Source organism: Balearica regulorum, chromosome 19 (assembly GCF_011004875.1).
Source record: "Balearica regulorum gibbericeps isolate bBalReg1 chromosome 19, bBalReg1.pri, whole genome shotgun sequence".
Taxonomy (NCBI): domain Eukaryota; kingdom Metazoa; phylum Chordata; class Aves; order Gruiformes; family Gruidae; genus Balearica; species Balearica regulorum.
Window position 1 is genome coordinate 3,078,288 of NC_046202.1, and position 14,035 is coordinate 3,092,322.

At 40.7% G+C, this 14,035-nt stretch overlaps 1 protein-coding gene across 17 annotated transcripts in view; it reads left to right on the forward strand.

The window, feature by feature from the left end:
- Positions 1-14,035, forward strand: part of BCAS3 (BCAS3 microtubule associated cell migration factor) — a 366,523-nt gene that overhangs the window by 112,111 nt on the left and 240,377 nt on the right. For all 17 annotated transcript variants that reach the window (XR_012838343.1, XM_075771147.1, XM_075771145.1 and 14 more), the window contains exon 15: positions 6,826-7,090. Coding sequence is in view for 16 of the 17 variants with exons in the window: in XM_075771147.1 (XP_075627262.1) it covers positions 6,826-7,090 (265 nt within the window). In the remaining variant the exon portion in view is untranslated. The remainder of the gene's footprint in view (positions 1-6,825; positions 7,091-14,035) is intronic.

Genomic DNA, 14,035 nt, shown 5'->3' on the forward strand with positions numbered 1-14,035 from the left:
TTTTATCCAAGAGCATTTCGGAAGGTTTTTAATAAAGGTATAGCATGTTCTGAACTGAGGAAGCTCGTTTACTTGCAGATGAAAGTTAGACTGTCACCTGATGATCCTTTCTCTTTGATCTGAAATTGTAAACAGAAAAAAAAAAAATCCCTGAAAACAGTATTATCTCAACCTAGAACAAATAAACGTAATGATAGCATCAGTGGGCTGGTGGCCAGGGTCCTCTGTAATCTTTTACGCTGTCAGACTTTTGTTATTCTGCCTCTCAGACCGCTGTTACAACTGACTTCAGTCAGTGTAGGTAAACAGAGGGAACGATAAAAACATTCCAGCATGGGCTGCCGCAGAACATGAGCAATTTTACGCTTTTCTGGGGAATGCGTGAATGTTTTTGTGACGTGCTTTCATAGAGGCTGTTCAGGGTTGTGTCACGTACTGGGTCCAGGTAGTGAAACATTGGAATGGTTTACAAACGTGTGCTGTGAACCTCCGTGGTTAATAGAAATTTCTTCCTATCTTTTGATATAGTTATGTAGTTGCAATTATTGAAACAGTCTCTGGAAAAGAGACTTCCTTGTTTCTAGGAAAGAATCTGGCACAGTCTTGAAATAATAAAGATTGATTTAAGGAAGTTGATGAGTCTTTGATGAAAGCAGACAATAAGAAACTGCTGCAATTAGAAGTAGCTTAACTGTCCTGAGGAGACGGAGCTCTAAGCAGAGTGGCGGTGGCAATTTCAGTTATTAATAGAGAGCAGCTACTCTGGCTGGAGGACCCTACGTGAGTGTCTCACTGTGCCCACATTCTGCCATCGGTTTTATACAGAACTGAAATCACTTTCGAGGACTCGGGGAGACAGAGTTGGGTCTGTGTGGGTCTGATAAATCATATTGTGTAGTCCATGATTTTATTATTTTTTCATTTGTGTTTGTTGCTACATCATTTCCTTAATTTTCTCAACCAAAAAAATTCAAATACAGACCAGTTTTCTAATTTATTTTGACCCTTGCCTCCTCGGTACTGCTGTTCTTTCTCGTTGTTTAATGATATTGTTTTTTTTATTTCTGCCATATCCCTGCACAGCATAATTAAATACTTAAGTCATGTCCTTCAAATAATGGTATGTTTTCTCTGTGACATTGCATAGTGTGCATGAAACTCGGTTAAGTTCCTGTTGCAGTAATGCTAGTCCTGCTTTATTGTTGTTTCACTTCGCTATTGAAGTTTAATTTACTTGTGCAGTGAAACGCACAAGTAAATACATATTATTCCTGATGTAACTCACCATGACTGAAAAAGGGGCACTGGGGAAAAAAAAGAGCCCTAGGAAGGTCAAAATGCATGTTAATAGTTGTTTCTTGTAATCACTGTGAAAATCCTCGGTGCAGCGTTGTGAGCTTTGTTTTCCAGCTGCTGCGTTACGCACGTGCATCAGGAGCGGATTTGCCTGGGGACGTACTGTGATAGGCCAGTATCGCGCTCTCTCCTTTCTAAGAAAAGAAGTGATAGTATACATTTAAGCATCGTGCAGCAAGTTAGTACAGTATTAACTTTTAAAGCCCTGGCATATAGAGGCTGGGTACGGGCGGTGGTCATTCCCAGGGGCAGTGGTAAGCAAGGTCACTGCCTGTCCCCTGCGACCGCTTGTGTAATCAGCCGTACCTCTGACTATCCCATTTGAATCAACTGCTTTGAAAATAAGGCTTCTGTGTGCTGCCCTTACTTCTGTTTTGTTGTCTTTCTGTTATGGCTTGAATTATTTTTTTCATTTATTTTGTGAATACGTTCTAATTAACATCATGTTTAAATTTGGAGAAGCTGTGGGAATAAGGAAAAAATGATAGCAAAAACTTCATATAGATATAAATACATATATAAAATAAGTGAATGTATGTCAGCTTTGAAGCCTTCAGTTCAGATTATTTCCTCCAGAATTTCAGAATATCAGAAATAGTATTTTGATCTCTACAGTCTTGAAAGCTGCTCCTCAGTGGAGCCGTTGACACACGACACGTCCTTGTAGGACTCCAGATATTAAATTACCCCACTGTCTCACTCGGGTCAGACTCTGACGTGGCAGCGAAATGTTCATGCAGTGCTCCGGAGGATTTTACATCGTAGTGTTCGAAACACAGGGAAATAGGTTAGTGGAAGTTAAAAGAGAAGCGTAGGAGAAGAGGAATTGAAGGAAAACAGGAGAAGACGAAAAGTGAAAAGTCATGGAGGTTAGAAGTGAAAACGTCAATGGAAAGGGTTGTGAGAAATGAACGGTGAAGGTGAGAGAAATGACAAGCTGAAGGAAGCTACAAGATGGAGGACTGATTGAAGGACACAAGCGTGTTGAAAGATTTCTTTTCTAGAACCTGTTAAGAAAACCTTTCTCAGACTGTTATTTCCTTTCATAGAAGTTCTGGATGATTTCTTTCCAAGTCATGCTAAAGCCTCCCAGAATATTTGAAACATTGTTTAGTTGTCTCTGATAGGGAAATAGTCATATTATCATGATTCTGAAAATAGTATTGATAATTTTGTGAGGTTACTGATGTTTTATTACAACAAAGTTATCATATTAATACTGAGCAGAGTCAGTAGTAGACAGTAATGTAAGAGGTGCAGGGTGTCTGGCCAGCTAGAACGCCTCTTGGGTTTGACAAGTACTGGTTAGGGTTTGTGGAGAAAGCTGAATAGTCTATAAAATATGGACAACATTTCTGTGAAATATGGACAAAATTTTTGCAGCCCTCCTGTACAACAGGAGTCACAGAATACCTGGATTAGCCATGGGCGAACTGGAGGATACGTGCTGTTATCCAAATCACATTCTGTGGTTGTCTTAAGTGCGTTCCTTTGGGCCAGAAAAGGCTTTGGTGTTTCTAACCAGGCCCTTGTGATTTCACCGAGTGATTTCACTGCGTGATTTCCAGTGATTTCCCCAAGACTTTCGGATATGCAAGAAATGTAGATTGCAGCTTAAGGAACCAAACTGCTCACAAAGGAGGAAGAAATGGTGGTAAAGCTAGGCGAAAGCACTGATATTCCCACAAAAGTATTTACTATTGCAGTTTAAAATATCCTAAGGGTTCCTAAGTTAAACAAAATCTCAGGTCTATAATTCCCTTTACTGGCCCAGACAGAAGAGGATAGATACGATTCTGAATTAACAGACATGAGTATTAAATCTGATGTTGACCTTGAGCTATAGAATAAACTTTGCATCGTGAGAGATCTAGTGTACTTTGTACTTTATTAACATATATCTGTAAACACTATGAGGTCTTGATTGATCTTTGGTATCTAAACATTACATCATAATTAACAACAAATCCAGAAATATATTATAAATACATGAAATAATAGTACATTAAGGTAAAGGACAGCAATAAATTGCAACGCTTAGCATAAACTTGAAAACCACTAATGGGCCACTGTGCAGTTTGTTTATACTATAAGCAGTCAAGAACTCTGTGTAATGTACAGTAACAGTGTGGTGGATAACAGCAAGTCTGATGTGATAATTTATAATTTTTTTTTCGTGGACACACGCAGCTGATTTTTTGAAGTCACTTCTGAGGCTGCTGTGACGAGCATTCTCCTTTCAGCGTGGTCCACTGCTCTCTCCCAGGTCTACTGGAAAGTTGCGGGCTCCTTTGCATTCCACAGAGGGATTTGTGCTGTTTTGATAGGAATGTATTTAATTCGTGCCCTCGTGTGAAACTGGAAATATTCTCTGAATTACCTCCTTGAACTGTCTGTAGTACTGCTACTCCTGGTTTATCTGTGAAGGACCAACGTGGCCATTTTTGAGACTGGTAGGAGATAGGTAGAATTACTACATGTGTGGTGGTAGCTTCCAAAATACATTTTGTCGCTGCTGAGTAGGGTTTCACAGCTGCATTCCTATAAATCTTAATTCATTTCACACTCATCTGTCAACACTTTTTTTAGGTATTATTACTGAGTCTTAAAACCCAGGTTTTGTTCTCTGCCTCTGTGGTTTCAGCCATAGTTAAAGTAATCATGACCATGATACCCAACTCTCCAACTGCAGCAAGTGTTTGGGATCATTATTTTAAAGAGAGCGTTTTGGATTACGTTGTTCCAAACTTTCTTCCCGAAGATCAGGAATACTTTTTTCTGTGTAATGTTTACATTGAGAAAAAACATCCTGTAATGATCGTTTCCCAGTTTCTTGGCTTGTGTTGTCATACGCCAGGGCTGTTGTAAGTGGTTTTAAAGCAACACAATCCGAAGGATGCGTACTGAAAACTGAGTGCTAATGTAGAAAAATACACATTTCTGTTACGCAGTACCATGAGATGCAATTATTTTTTTTCTCTGTCATCTCATGAAATGTCCTCTAAAAATGCTCTACCAAACATCGTGAGAGGGTACGTGGTAAACGTGAGCGCAAGCAGTGGTTTCAAGAGTCTGGCTGTGAAATCGGTTGAAGGGCAGGAGGGAAGGGATGGAGGAGGCCCAGGGGGCCTGAGCCTGTCCTGTAAATACTGCTCGAGGGTGCCAGTTCGCGGGGAGGGTTGTAAAGTCCCTTCCAGGCGGCTGTGGTGTCAGGGGAGAGAACGCTCTCCTGGCAAGGAACACGGAACTACAGAGCGAGACACAACTAGCTTGTGTTGGAGGCGTGGAGCGAGTGAGCAGAACGGCAAAGAGGAGGAAGAGAAAAGCTGTTTTCTGGAGGCTGGGACAGATAGATGGCTTTAGAGATCAGGAAGGGAATTTAAAGCTGGATCTAAAATGAAGACCAAGTATTTGGAAAAGAGTGATGTGTTCAGAGGGGGCAGCATCTACTGACAGACGTGACCATTCTTCAGGTTACTAGAAATTAGAAAACAGGAGCTTTGATAGGATCGGAAATACATTCTGACAGCCTTAATGATTTTATTATATTGGTGATCATTCTGTTGTAACTGAGAATGGCAATTTGTATACAGTTTGTAGATTTAATTTTGACTGGTAGAAACAGCAAGCACCGAAATACTCTTGGTGCCGCGGTTTGACTCCACGGCTTTGGGGTTTCTTTTTTTGGCTCTTGTTAATCCCTGTGGGGTCTCTAATCCTTTCTGAGCAATCTATTAAGGTGAAACGCTTTGTAGGCAAACGAGGAGTTCTAAGTGCTGGGACTTTGTGTCAGTAATACCAGAATCACTGAAAGTGCTAAACCTGTCAGATTTTGGGGAGATTGTTTAGCTGTATCATTAGCAGATCATTTGGGTATGTCACCGTAACTGGAGAGAGCAGGTGTGTAGTGCTGTTTTTTAGTTTATCTGTGTAATGTTGATGAAGCATTTTGTGTCGTGACAGTCTGTCAGCCAAATATCTTGTCACAAGTCCCAAGACTTAAATCCTTTTTTTATCTCAAAGGCTTCAGGGCTCGGTTGGAAACTTGCACTTTGATGAATGCTTGCTGCTTTTGTCTGGAATAGCTAGAGTGCATTTCTGGAATATTTGTCAAGATTTTATCAGTGTTTACTCCAATTTGAGTACCTGGTGTATTGTAAAACTGGCTTCAGTGAAATCTTAAAGAATTTTATTTAGTTTATGCTGTTTAATAATATAATGAGAACTAATCCTTCGTCTATATGTCTGTTTGCCGTGTTAAATCCCACTTGCCTACGTGGTTCTTTTTAGTCAGCTTTTACCTTTAAAAACATTTTTGTAAGAATTGTTTTAGGATTTTTTTTTTTTTTCTCTGATAAATCATTTTAACCTAGACTACTTGCTTTCTTGAGTTGTCTGCCAGTATGGGGTTGGAAACAAACTTTAATCTCTCTTTTAACGCATTCCTTCAGGAACAAGAATTTGCTTTCCATCAAAGCATTGTGTAAAGCACACTTAAGAGAATTAAATCCTTCTGGACTTTGTATCTGAGATGCAAGGAGTAACTATAGTAGAAAATATTTAACTGTGTTTTTATATTTGCTTCAAGACCGACCATTTTAAGGCTAAAATAAGACTTGTGTTTCTCAAGTGGTGGATAAGTACGCGTATGGATAAGAAGAAATCTAACTGGGGTCTTTCCTGGGACATTAATAGCTGATTAATAAAGATTGTTATGTGTAAAATGGAGTGAGTTTATATAGAGAAATGGCCAAAGCTGTACAGTTTCTTCTTGACAAAATTGTAAAACCAAAAAAAGAGCGTAGGTCCAGGGATAACTGAATGAATGGTAATTCCACCGAGGGATAAACTGATAGTAGCAGGATTAGCGATCATTATAGACAGCTTTTGAAAATACTGGGCATTGATTTTTGGTTTGTAATGTAGGACATGGTATTTCTGTTGACTTAAAATACAGTTTTGAGTGCCAGTATTTGTCAAACTCAGGCCGAGCGGTGAGATCCCTCTCTTGTTCTCATCCCTCCCTTTTCCCCTTTTTGGGTAATCTCTAAAAATTAAAGTAAACAAGCAAATAACAAAATGTGTAATTGAAATGATTTCCCAACTCTTTTTAGAACTGAATTCTATTTGAAAATTACCCCAAGCTCTTGCGGGTTTCTGTAGTACTTTGCAGCATGGTTTGTTTTCGTAAGTGCAGGCCTGTTGAAAATAAAAATCTCAGAATTTTTTGAAAAGTACCCAAAACTCGGAACTGGGTATTATACTGCAGCTGATATTTATAATATATATTGAATATGTACTGAATACTAAGTTCATTGGTATATGTGCAAAAATTCAAGTTATTGCCTAAACTTAGGGGGGTGTATTCACATTTCCAGTTAAGATTTGTGTTTAAAACATGATAGTCCCTTTCCTTTGTTAGATGCGTGTACCTCAGCGACTACATTCCCACGTTCCTCTGTTTTCTAGGTACAGGATATCTCCTTCAGCCACGACTGTCGTTGGGTCGTGGTCAGCACGCTTCGTGGCACTTCCCACGTCTTTCCTATCAATCCTTACGGCGGCCAGCCCTGTGTGCGAACACACATGTCACCCCGCGTGGTAAATCGCATGAGCCGATTCCAAAAGAGTGCAGGGTTGGAAGAGATCGAGCAAGAGCTGACATCTAAGCAAGGAGGACGCTGTAGCCCTGTTCCAGGCCTGTCAAGCAGCCCGTCTGGCTCACCGCTCCATGGTAAATCCCTTTTTTTTTTTGCTTATTTTCCTCCCATTTACATTGTCAAGAAGCGTTTCCCCTTGAGTCATTAATGTCCATGTCTTCTAAGGTGTTTCAGTGGCTGCTGTGTAGCTGCCTGACTCAAAAAGATTTAGTTCCTAAATACCTTTGGAGTTGCTGGCCTAAAGGTCTTCATAGTCTTCCAGCTTCACGTTTCAGTGGTATTTGCCAACAGCCTGAACGACAGAAACGTTGATTTGACTGGAGATTGCAGGAGTCTGTTTGGTTCATTCTATTTGCCCATGTAGTTTGTGCCACTAAAAAATGAGTTTCATAAAATAAGGTGTTGCAGGTATTGTGCAAAAATATGTAACGTATGCAAATATTATAGGAATGAGCCATGGTATAAATACTTCAGAAAGATGGTTCTAGTTTTGCAACTTGTTTAAGTAAACTGTGCTATCACAAACGTGTTAATAATCTACGCTCTAAACTGAAAGTTTTGGGGTCTTTAGGTTTCAAGTTTTGTTTCTATCTAGCACAAGGTCAGTAATCTGGTCTATATTCAAATGCGGTTACCTAAAATTCTCATTGCTCATCGACCTCGATGACCGTGAAGCACATCTGGATACCCAGAATAAATACTGTTTGAGGAGAAATCTGGAAGCTAGGCAATGTGAAGCTGATGGCTGATTTTTGTCCACTTTTTGTGTGTGAGCAGTGTGACAAATAATGTACTAAGGGAAAAAATCTGTAATAATTGATATGTACATCCTACTCCTGTGGTGGATGTGCTTTGGAGACGCTAAAAGGATGGGAAAGGGAGCCTCTTAAAACATCATCGTTGTCCTGGCTTCTTCAGTTTCGTCTGTGCTGTTCTTTTTGCCCTTCTCTTTCCTGAGTTCTGTACTAGGAGCTGTTTTGTTTGGATTCAGAATTTGCTGTGTCCTTACCCCTCCTTTCTATTAAGAGTTAAGTCACAGCTTCCATTGAAGTGGAAGTTCAGATAGCGTTTGGCATGGGTAGCCACCCTTTTCCAGTCTGAGGGCATTAAAAATGGCAAGGAGCAGTCCCTCCTCCCTAATGATGAGTAGAATTAGAAGGGCTTGTGAACGCCCAACTGCGTGCTGTCGTGGTCAACATCTTCACTGCTCTAGAGAGAACCTTTGTGGGATTTCTGAGTCAAAGGACTGTTTTTATGCCTTGTTGATTATTAAAGGAACCAGAGTTGTCTCAGAAGAAGCCTCTGTATTTTCTCCTTTCTTTGGATGTTTCTAAACACAGTTTTCTGCATAGCTGTCCTGGAGCCATGCTCTCCTGCCTGGAGCCACTGGAAGGCACCCAAAACGGGATCCGTACTTTCCTCTTCCTTGGCGACATTTCTGTATCTACCATTTTACTTTCTCTCTCATCACTGTACAGCAGCTCAGCATGTCAGGCTTGAGCCAGGCTGGGGAGCGCGGTAGAGGTTTACGATGGCACATCCAATGCCTTTTAACTGCTGACATCACGTAGGGGAGAGGAAGGAACTATCAATTTGTGTAGCTTTCATCTAACCAATTCTGTTTTCTGTCAAGGGAAATTGCAATAAGTTGTTGCCTTTACAGTACTCTTAGGTACATTTGAAGTTTTGAATAGATTTGATACTTTTTTTTTTCTTTTTAAGAAGAAACAGCAGTTTCATTTGCTCTAGGGTCCTCAGTGATGAACAGATTTTCTAGGTAGCAGACAGACACGCATGGACGAGTTACTGAGAGAAGGGGAGCAGCATTTATGGAAGCGTCTCAAGAGTGTTAAGGCTTCAGTTTTCAAATGTCTGTCTTGAAATATAATAAATAAATCGGATTTTTTTTCCAAGGTCTTTGTGCAGTCATCATTGCTTGAAAATTAGCTCTGTTTAAACAGTTAGCTCCATTTGAAGGCTGCACGTGGGCATAGGAAGGTAACTTCGGTTTCCGGAGAACTTCACGCAGCTTGCGCTCCTCACTTTCTCACGGTGTAGAAGGGCTTGAAGTTGGACACATTGTGTGTTGGTAACTTGCAAACCTTCCTATGAAAATTTTCCATGAGAAATTTGTGGGGATCGTATGGAGGAGTTAGCAGAGCTGTCTTCAAAAAAACCTTAGGAAAAAAGACAAAATCATTTGGTTTAAAATAATCAATTTGGTAAAATATTGTAATGTTTTTAGTAATATTATTGCCGCTTTTTCATTCCAGTAATCTTTTAGTTTACTTGGCTGAAAGCAGGCAGGATATCGAACCATATTATATGCCTTTTACAAAAAGCCATTTATCATCAACTTGGGAAAAAAAAACCCAGCTGAAGTTCAGAGTGACTTTCAGTGGAGGGATCGTGTGTGTGCGTGTGTGCATGCGCACGCGTGTGTGGCAGCGACCCATGATTATTTTAATTTGTGAACTAAGATGTGTTTACTCAGATTGTAACAGCTCCTTATCATATTATAATGTTAAATGATTGTTGTTTGGAGGAGTTACGGCAGTCTGGTGACAGGAGTGTAGACTGTTACTCAGAACGAGGGCAGTTCTGGGTTTAATTCTTCCCTTTTAACTCACTGTGTGACCATTGGTCAATTCTATTCAGCAGATTTTTGTCTATCAGTTTACTACTGTCTAACAAGAAGAATAATCTCTGCATTCCACGTGTGTGGAATTACTTGATGTAGTTTTCTTCAAGAACAATAACTGTTACTTCCCTTAATCATCCCGCGAAGTGCAGCTGATTATAATGGTAATAAACCCAAAGAGCGTGTCCTGGAGAGCACCCTTCCACTGGGACAAACTGCTGAGTAAGTGACAGATTCAGAGAAGATTGTGCTAGTGCTTTGATTTCTGGAGGATTTTTTTTGCGTGGAGTCGTGTCATCCTGATTTTCCTCTTACGTCCGTTGCAATCTAGAAAAGTTTCAGTAAACCCTAAGTTAGAAAAAGTGCTGATAATCCTTCTGCTACTATTTCTTTGGCGTTACAATGGCATTGCTACAACCTCACGCCCAAAGACCCGACTTCTGTGAGCAAAGCGCTCGCTTGTTATCTGCTTTGTTGAGTAGCACTTGTAACCTATTGATGTTAACTTGCGATTAGCTTTTATTCTTGTAAATATTTTCAGAGATCAGACTTTGTAATATTTTTCTCACTTGTTTTTTAACTCCTAGTTTCAAAATGAAACTGTTTGCTATGTATATAGTAGCCAGGCAATCTATTTACATTTTGTTCGGAGTACCCCACGAACTGTTTACCCGCACGATGGAAGCCTTTACTGGGGGTGGGGATGATTTCATTTCCAAATGAATCATAGTTTGGCTTTGTTCTTTTTAGCAGAATGAAGTAAACTGTTAAATAGAGGATGATAAAGAGATTTTTCCTTTGCACCTTTTATAGCTAACACAGATTTTGTTTGGGTTACTCTGTCTGTTAATCCAGCGAGGCTGTATTTTTGTCATGCCGTGGGATTGCCAGAGCGTGTTGTCAGTACTATCTGAGTTAGGCTGGGATCCTTTTATGGGCTTTTACTATTATCAGACCGTTATGACATCAGTTGGGTGTGGGGCTGAGCATTAGGGTACAATATGGCCTTGTGTGACCTTTTCACTTCCCTAAAATGGGGTTTGTGGTACTACCTGTCTCACAGGTACGCTGTGTGGATTAATGGGTGAGTAGTTAGAGCAGAACTATGTCCCTGATGACACCAGTGTATCCCCTGGTACCTTCAGGACGCCTGTATGCGACCAGCAAGGAGCATTTAGCTGTAAAAATGTGATGCTTTGCTTGAAAGATTGGCAGCTCCGTATAACTCTTCTTATTTTTATTCTGCAAATTCAAGTTTACTGTACGTTGTTGTTGTTGCTTCTTGCAGCACCAGTAAGTCAAAGTCTCTCTAGCTCTACTTGGAGGTTTTGGCTGTTGCCGACTGCAGGAGTGTCCAGTATCAGAACAACCCATAATATAGTAAGTTAAGCACATGCACGGGACATACTGCTACACATCTATACCCGCTAAAGGCATGCAGTGATAATGTGAATACTCTCTGCATTTGTCTGGTCATTTTGTTGGGGATTGAAGTATTTATTTGGATGGTGTAGTTTTGCCAAAAGACCATTCATAGTACACGGTGGTTCTGTTTCACATTTAATACCTACGCTGAAACGGAGTACATAAATTTAGAATTATGAAAAACCATGTTGCTCTGTATATATTGCATTCAGACTTGCACTTAGCTCTTTATAAATATTTTAGTGTAGCACATTTTTCATTGTAAAATCCCTTTTAATCTTAAAAATCAAAAAGGTTTTCTCTCGCTTTTCCCTCATTTGTTACAATCGCAAGATGATTAAAATCCAAGCATAAAACTAGAGGCTTGATAAACATGCAGTCTGAGATGCTTTAAATATTTTCATGTTAACTTTTCACTATTTCCCAGAGTGAAACTCCTTTTACTAGCAGAATTCTTATGGGAAAGCAGAGTTGAAAGGACTGACATCATCAGCCCTTCCTGAAAAACAGATTGGTTTCCTTTAAGTAACACTCACTTAAGAAACCACCTATTTAGAGAGAGGCAGACAAAAATAGTTTCAAAGAAAATTAACTGTATAATAACTTAAAGCACCGGAGGGCAGTTCCTTTCCGACGTTTAACTTGAGAGCTGGCACTGTAAACACGAGTTGAAAACAGTTGTTTGAAAAGTCTCTATTAAGCTTAATTTTGTAAATTGAAGCGTCTCTCTCTCGACAGAAAATATTTTTTTAGAAATGTATAGAAACGATCAAGCAAGCTGCAGAACAGGCACGATTATTTTTTTTTTAATGTACTTTTCATGTTCCTATTTTTTTTAACCACTGCCCTCTTCCACAGCGTCACACTTGGCTCTTCTTTTTTGAATTATTATTATTATTTATTATTATTTAAACGTCTTTTCAACCCATTCCCTTCCCACCTTCGTCTCGAAATCTCAATTTCTCTCCAAATCCGGCTTTTTTTTTTTCACACCGTTCCCTCTCAGCCCAGCGGTTGGGCACGGGCCGTCCTGCAGGGGGCGCTCTCCTCCCGGCGGTGTCTTCTCTTAGGGCGGGGCCGCTCAGGGGCGGGGCCGGGGCGGGGCGATCCCGCCCCGCCCCGGCCCCGCCCCTGAGCGGCCCCGCCCTCTTCGCCAGCCCTTCTCTGGAAAGGCAGCCGTGTCTTTTCCGAGCGGTTATTTTATTTAGAATTTTCTTTCACTCCGATGGTTCCCAACTCTCACGTGTGCTCCTGGTTATTGTAGACTAGGTGTAAAACACTGACTAAATAGCAGTAATAAGAACAGACTTCTATTAATGCAGGAAGAATTTATATTGCAGTCGCTGAGCTACTCGTATAAACCCTCCACATTCTCTGCCTCAAATGTGTGGCGATTCTCTTGATTGATACTCTTGATTTCGGTGTTTCTCTTTACATTATTTGCCAGGCTCTTTTCACTGGTGCCCAGTGACAGGACGAGGGGCAACGGGCACAAACTGGAACACGAGAAGTTCCATCTCAATATGAGGAAAAACTTCTTCACTCTGAGGGTGACCGAGCACTGGGACAGGCTGCCCAGGGAGGCTGTGGAGTCTCCTTCTCTGGAGAGATTCCAAACCCGCCTGGACGCCATCCTGTGCGACCTGCTTTGGGTGATCCTGCTCTAGCAGGCAGGTTGGACGAGATCATCTCCAGAGGTCCCTGCCAACCCCTACCGTTCTGTGATTATAAAGACAATTGAAAAAAAAAAAAAAAAAATTTACCTGGTAGGAATTTTCTGCTAGTGACTTTTAGAGACCATTACCTCCTTCTGGAAATGTCCCAGGTTTATGCAAAGCCTCTCGGCTATGGAAGTGCACACAGGAGTCCCCCGGAGCCCGGCGGTTCCGGCAGCCCCCAGATGCCACATGTAGAGGAGGGGAGAGGAGGTAGGAAAGTCGGACCCTAAGCACCAGTTTGAGTACTGGCCAGGGGCTTACTGGTTGTAAATGAGCTGTGGGCTTAGCTGCTGCTATTTTTTTTTTTTTTTTAATGGATGGAGAATCAGCAGCGTGAAAAGAAGAGGGGGATATGTTTTGGGTAGTTTCTGAAGTGGAAGGAAAAGATCCATTCCCTTCAGATAAGTAGGGAAGTAGACTGGTAAATTCTGTCACAAGGGAAGCTCGTGTCTGTACATAAAGTGTTTTTGAAGTAGACTTTAGTAACAGTGTAGATCTGAGACTGGGGCAAATGCATATTTGCCTTTATATTTGAAAAAGAACTTGCGAGTATTCCAGATAAACTGAAAATTGAAGGAGACTGACATCAGAAGGGAATTGCAGTTCTTGAGATATGAAGTGTAAAAATACATGACTGAGTGATTTAGCACAGCAGATGCCGTAGCAGTGGTCAAAGCAAACCGCTTCAGAAAGATTGGGGGTAGACAGGCGGAGGGGAAGTAATAGGTAGTGCACAGGAGACCACGATGTCAAAGATGGATCGCGAGGTGAACGGAAGGTGGAAGGCAGAGAGGAGTTGGATTACCACAGATGTGAGCGTCCCACTGAAGTTTTCCTGTCAAGATGGATGATTTCAGTCTCGGTAACATCAAACTGAAGAAAATTTCTATAGGGTCAAGTGTTGATGTGTCAGAGGCATGTACTGAGGGAGTCCAAGGAGAAATGGTAACTGGATTTTTTAAGTGTTTCTCTGAAAATTACTTAATAAAATGACATTTTGGGATTCTACTGTTATTTCAATTGTTCCCTCGATTACTTCCTCTTAATTTACAGGAAAATGGTGTTTTTCCATCTGCAAATCTCACCATTTATCCAGTTTATCAAAGACAGGCTAGTGTATTTCCTTCTTGAACATTGTGAGTAATAAAGACATCCTGCAGATTATGCATTGCTTTTGATAAGGTTTTGCAGTTCTTGCCAATTGGGAATTGATAAATAGCAATATTAGTGATGCA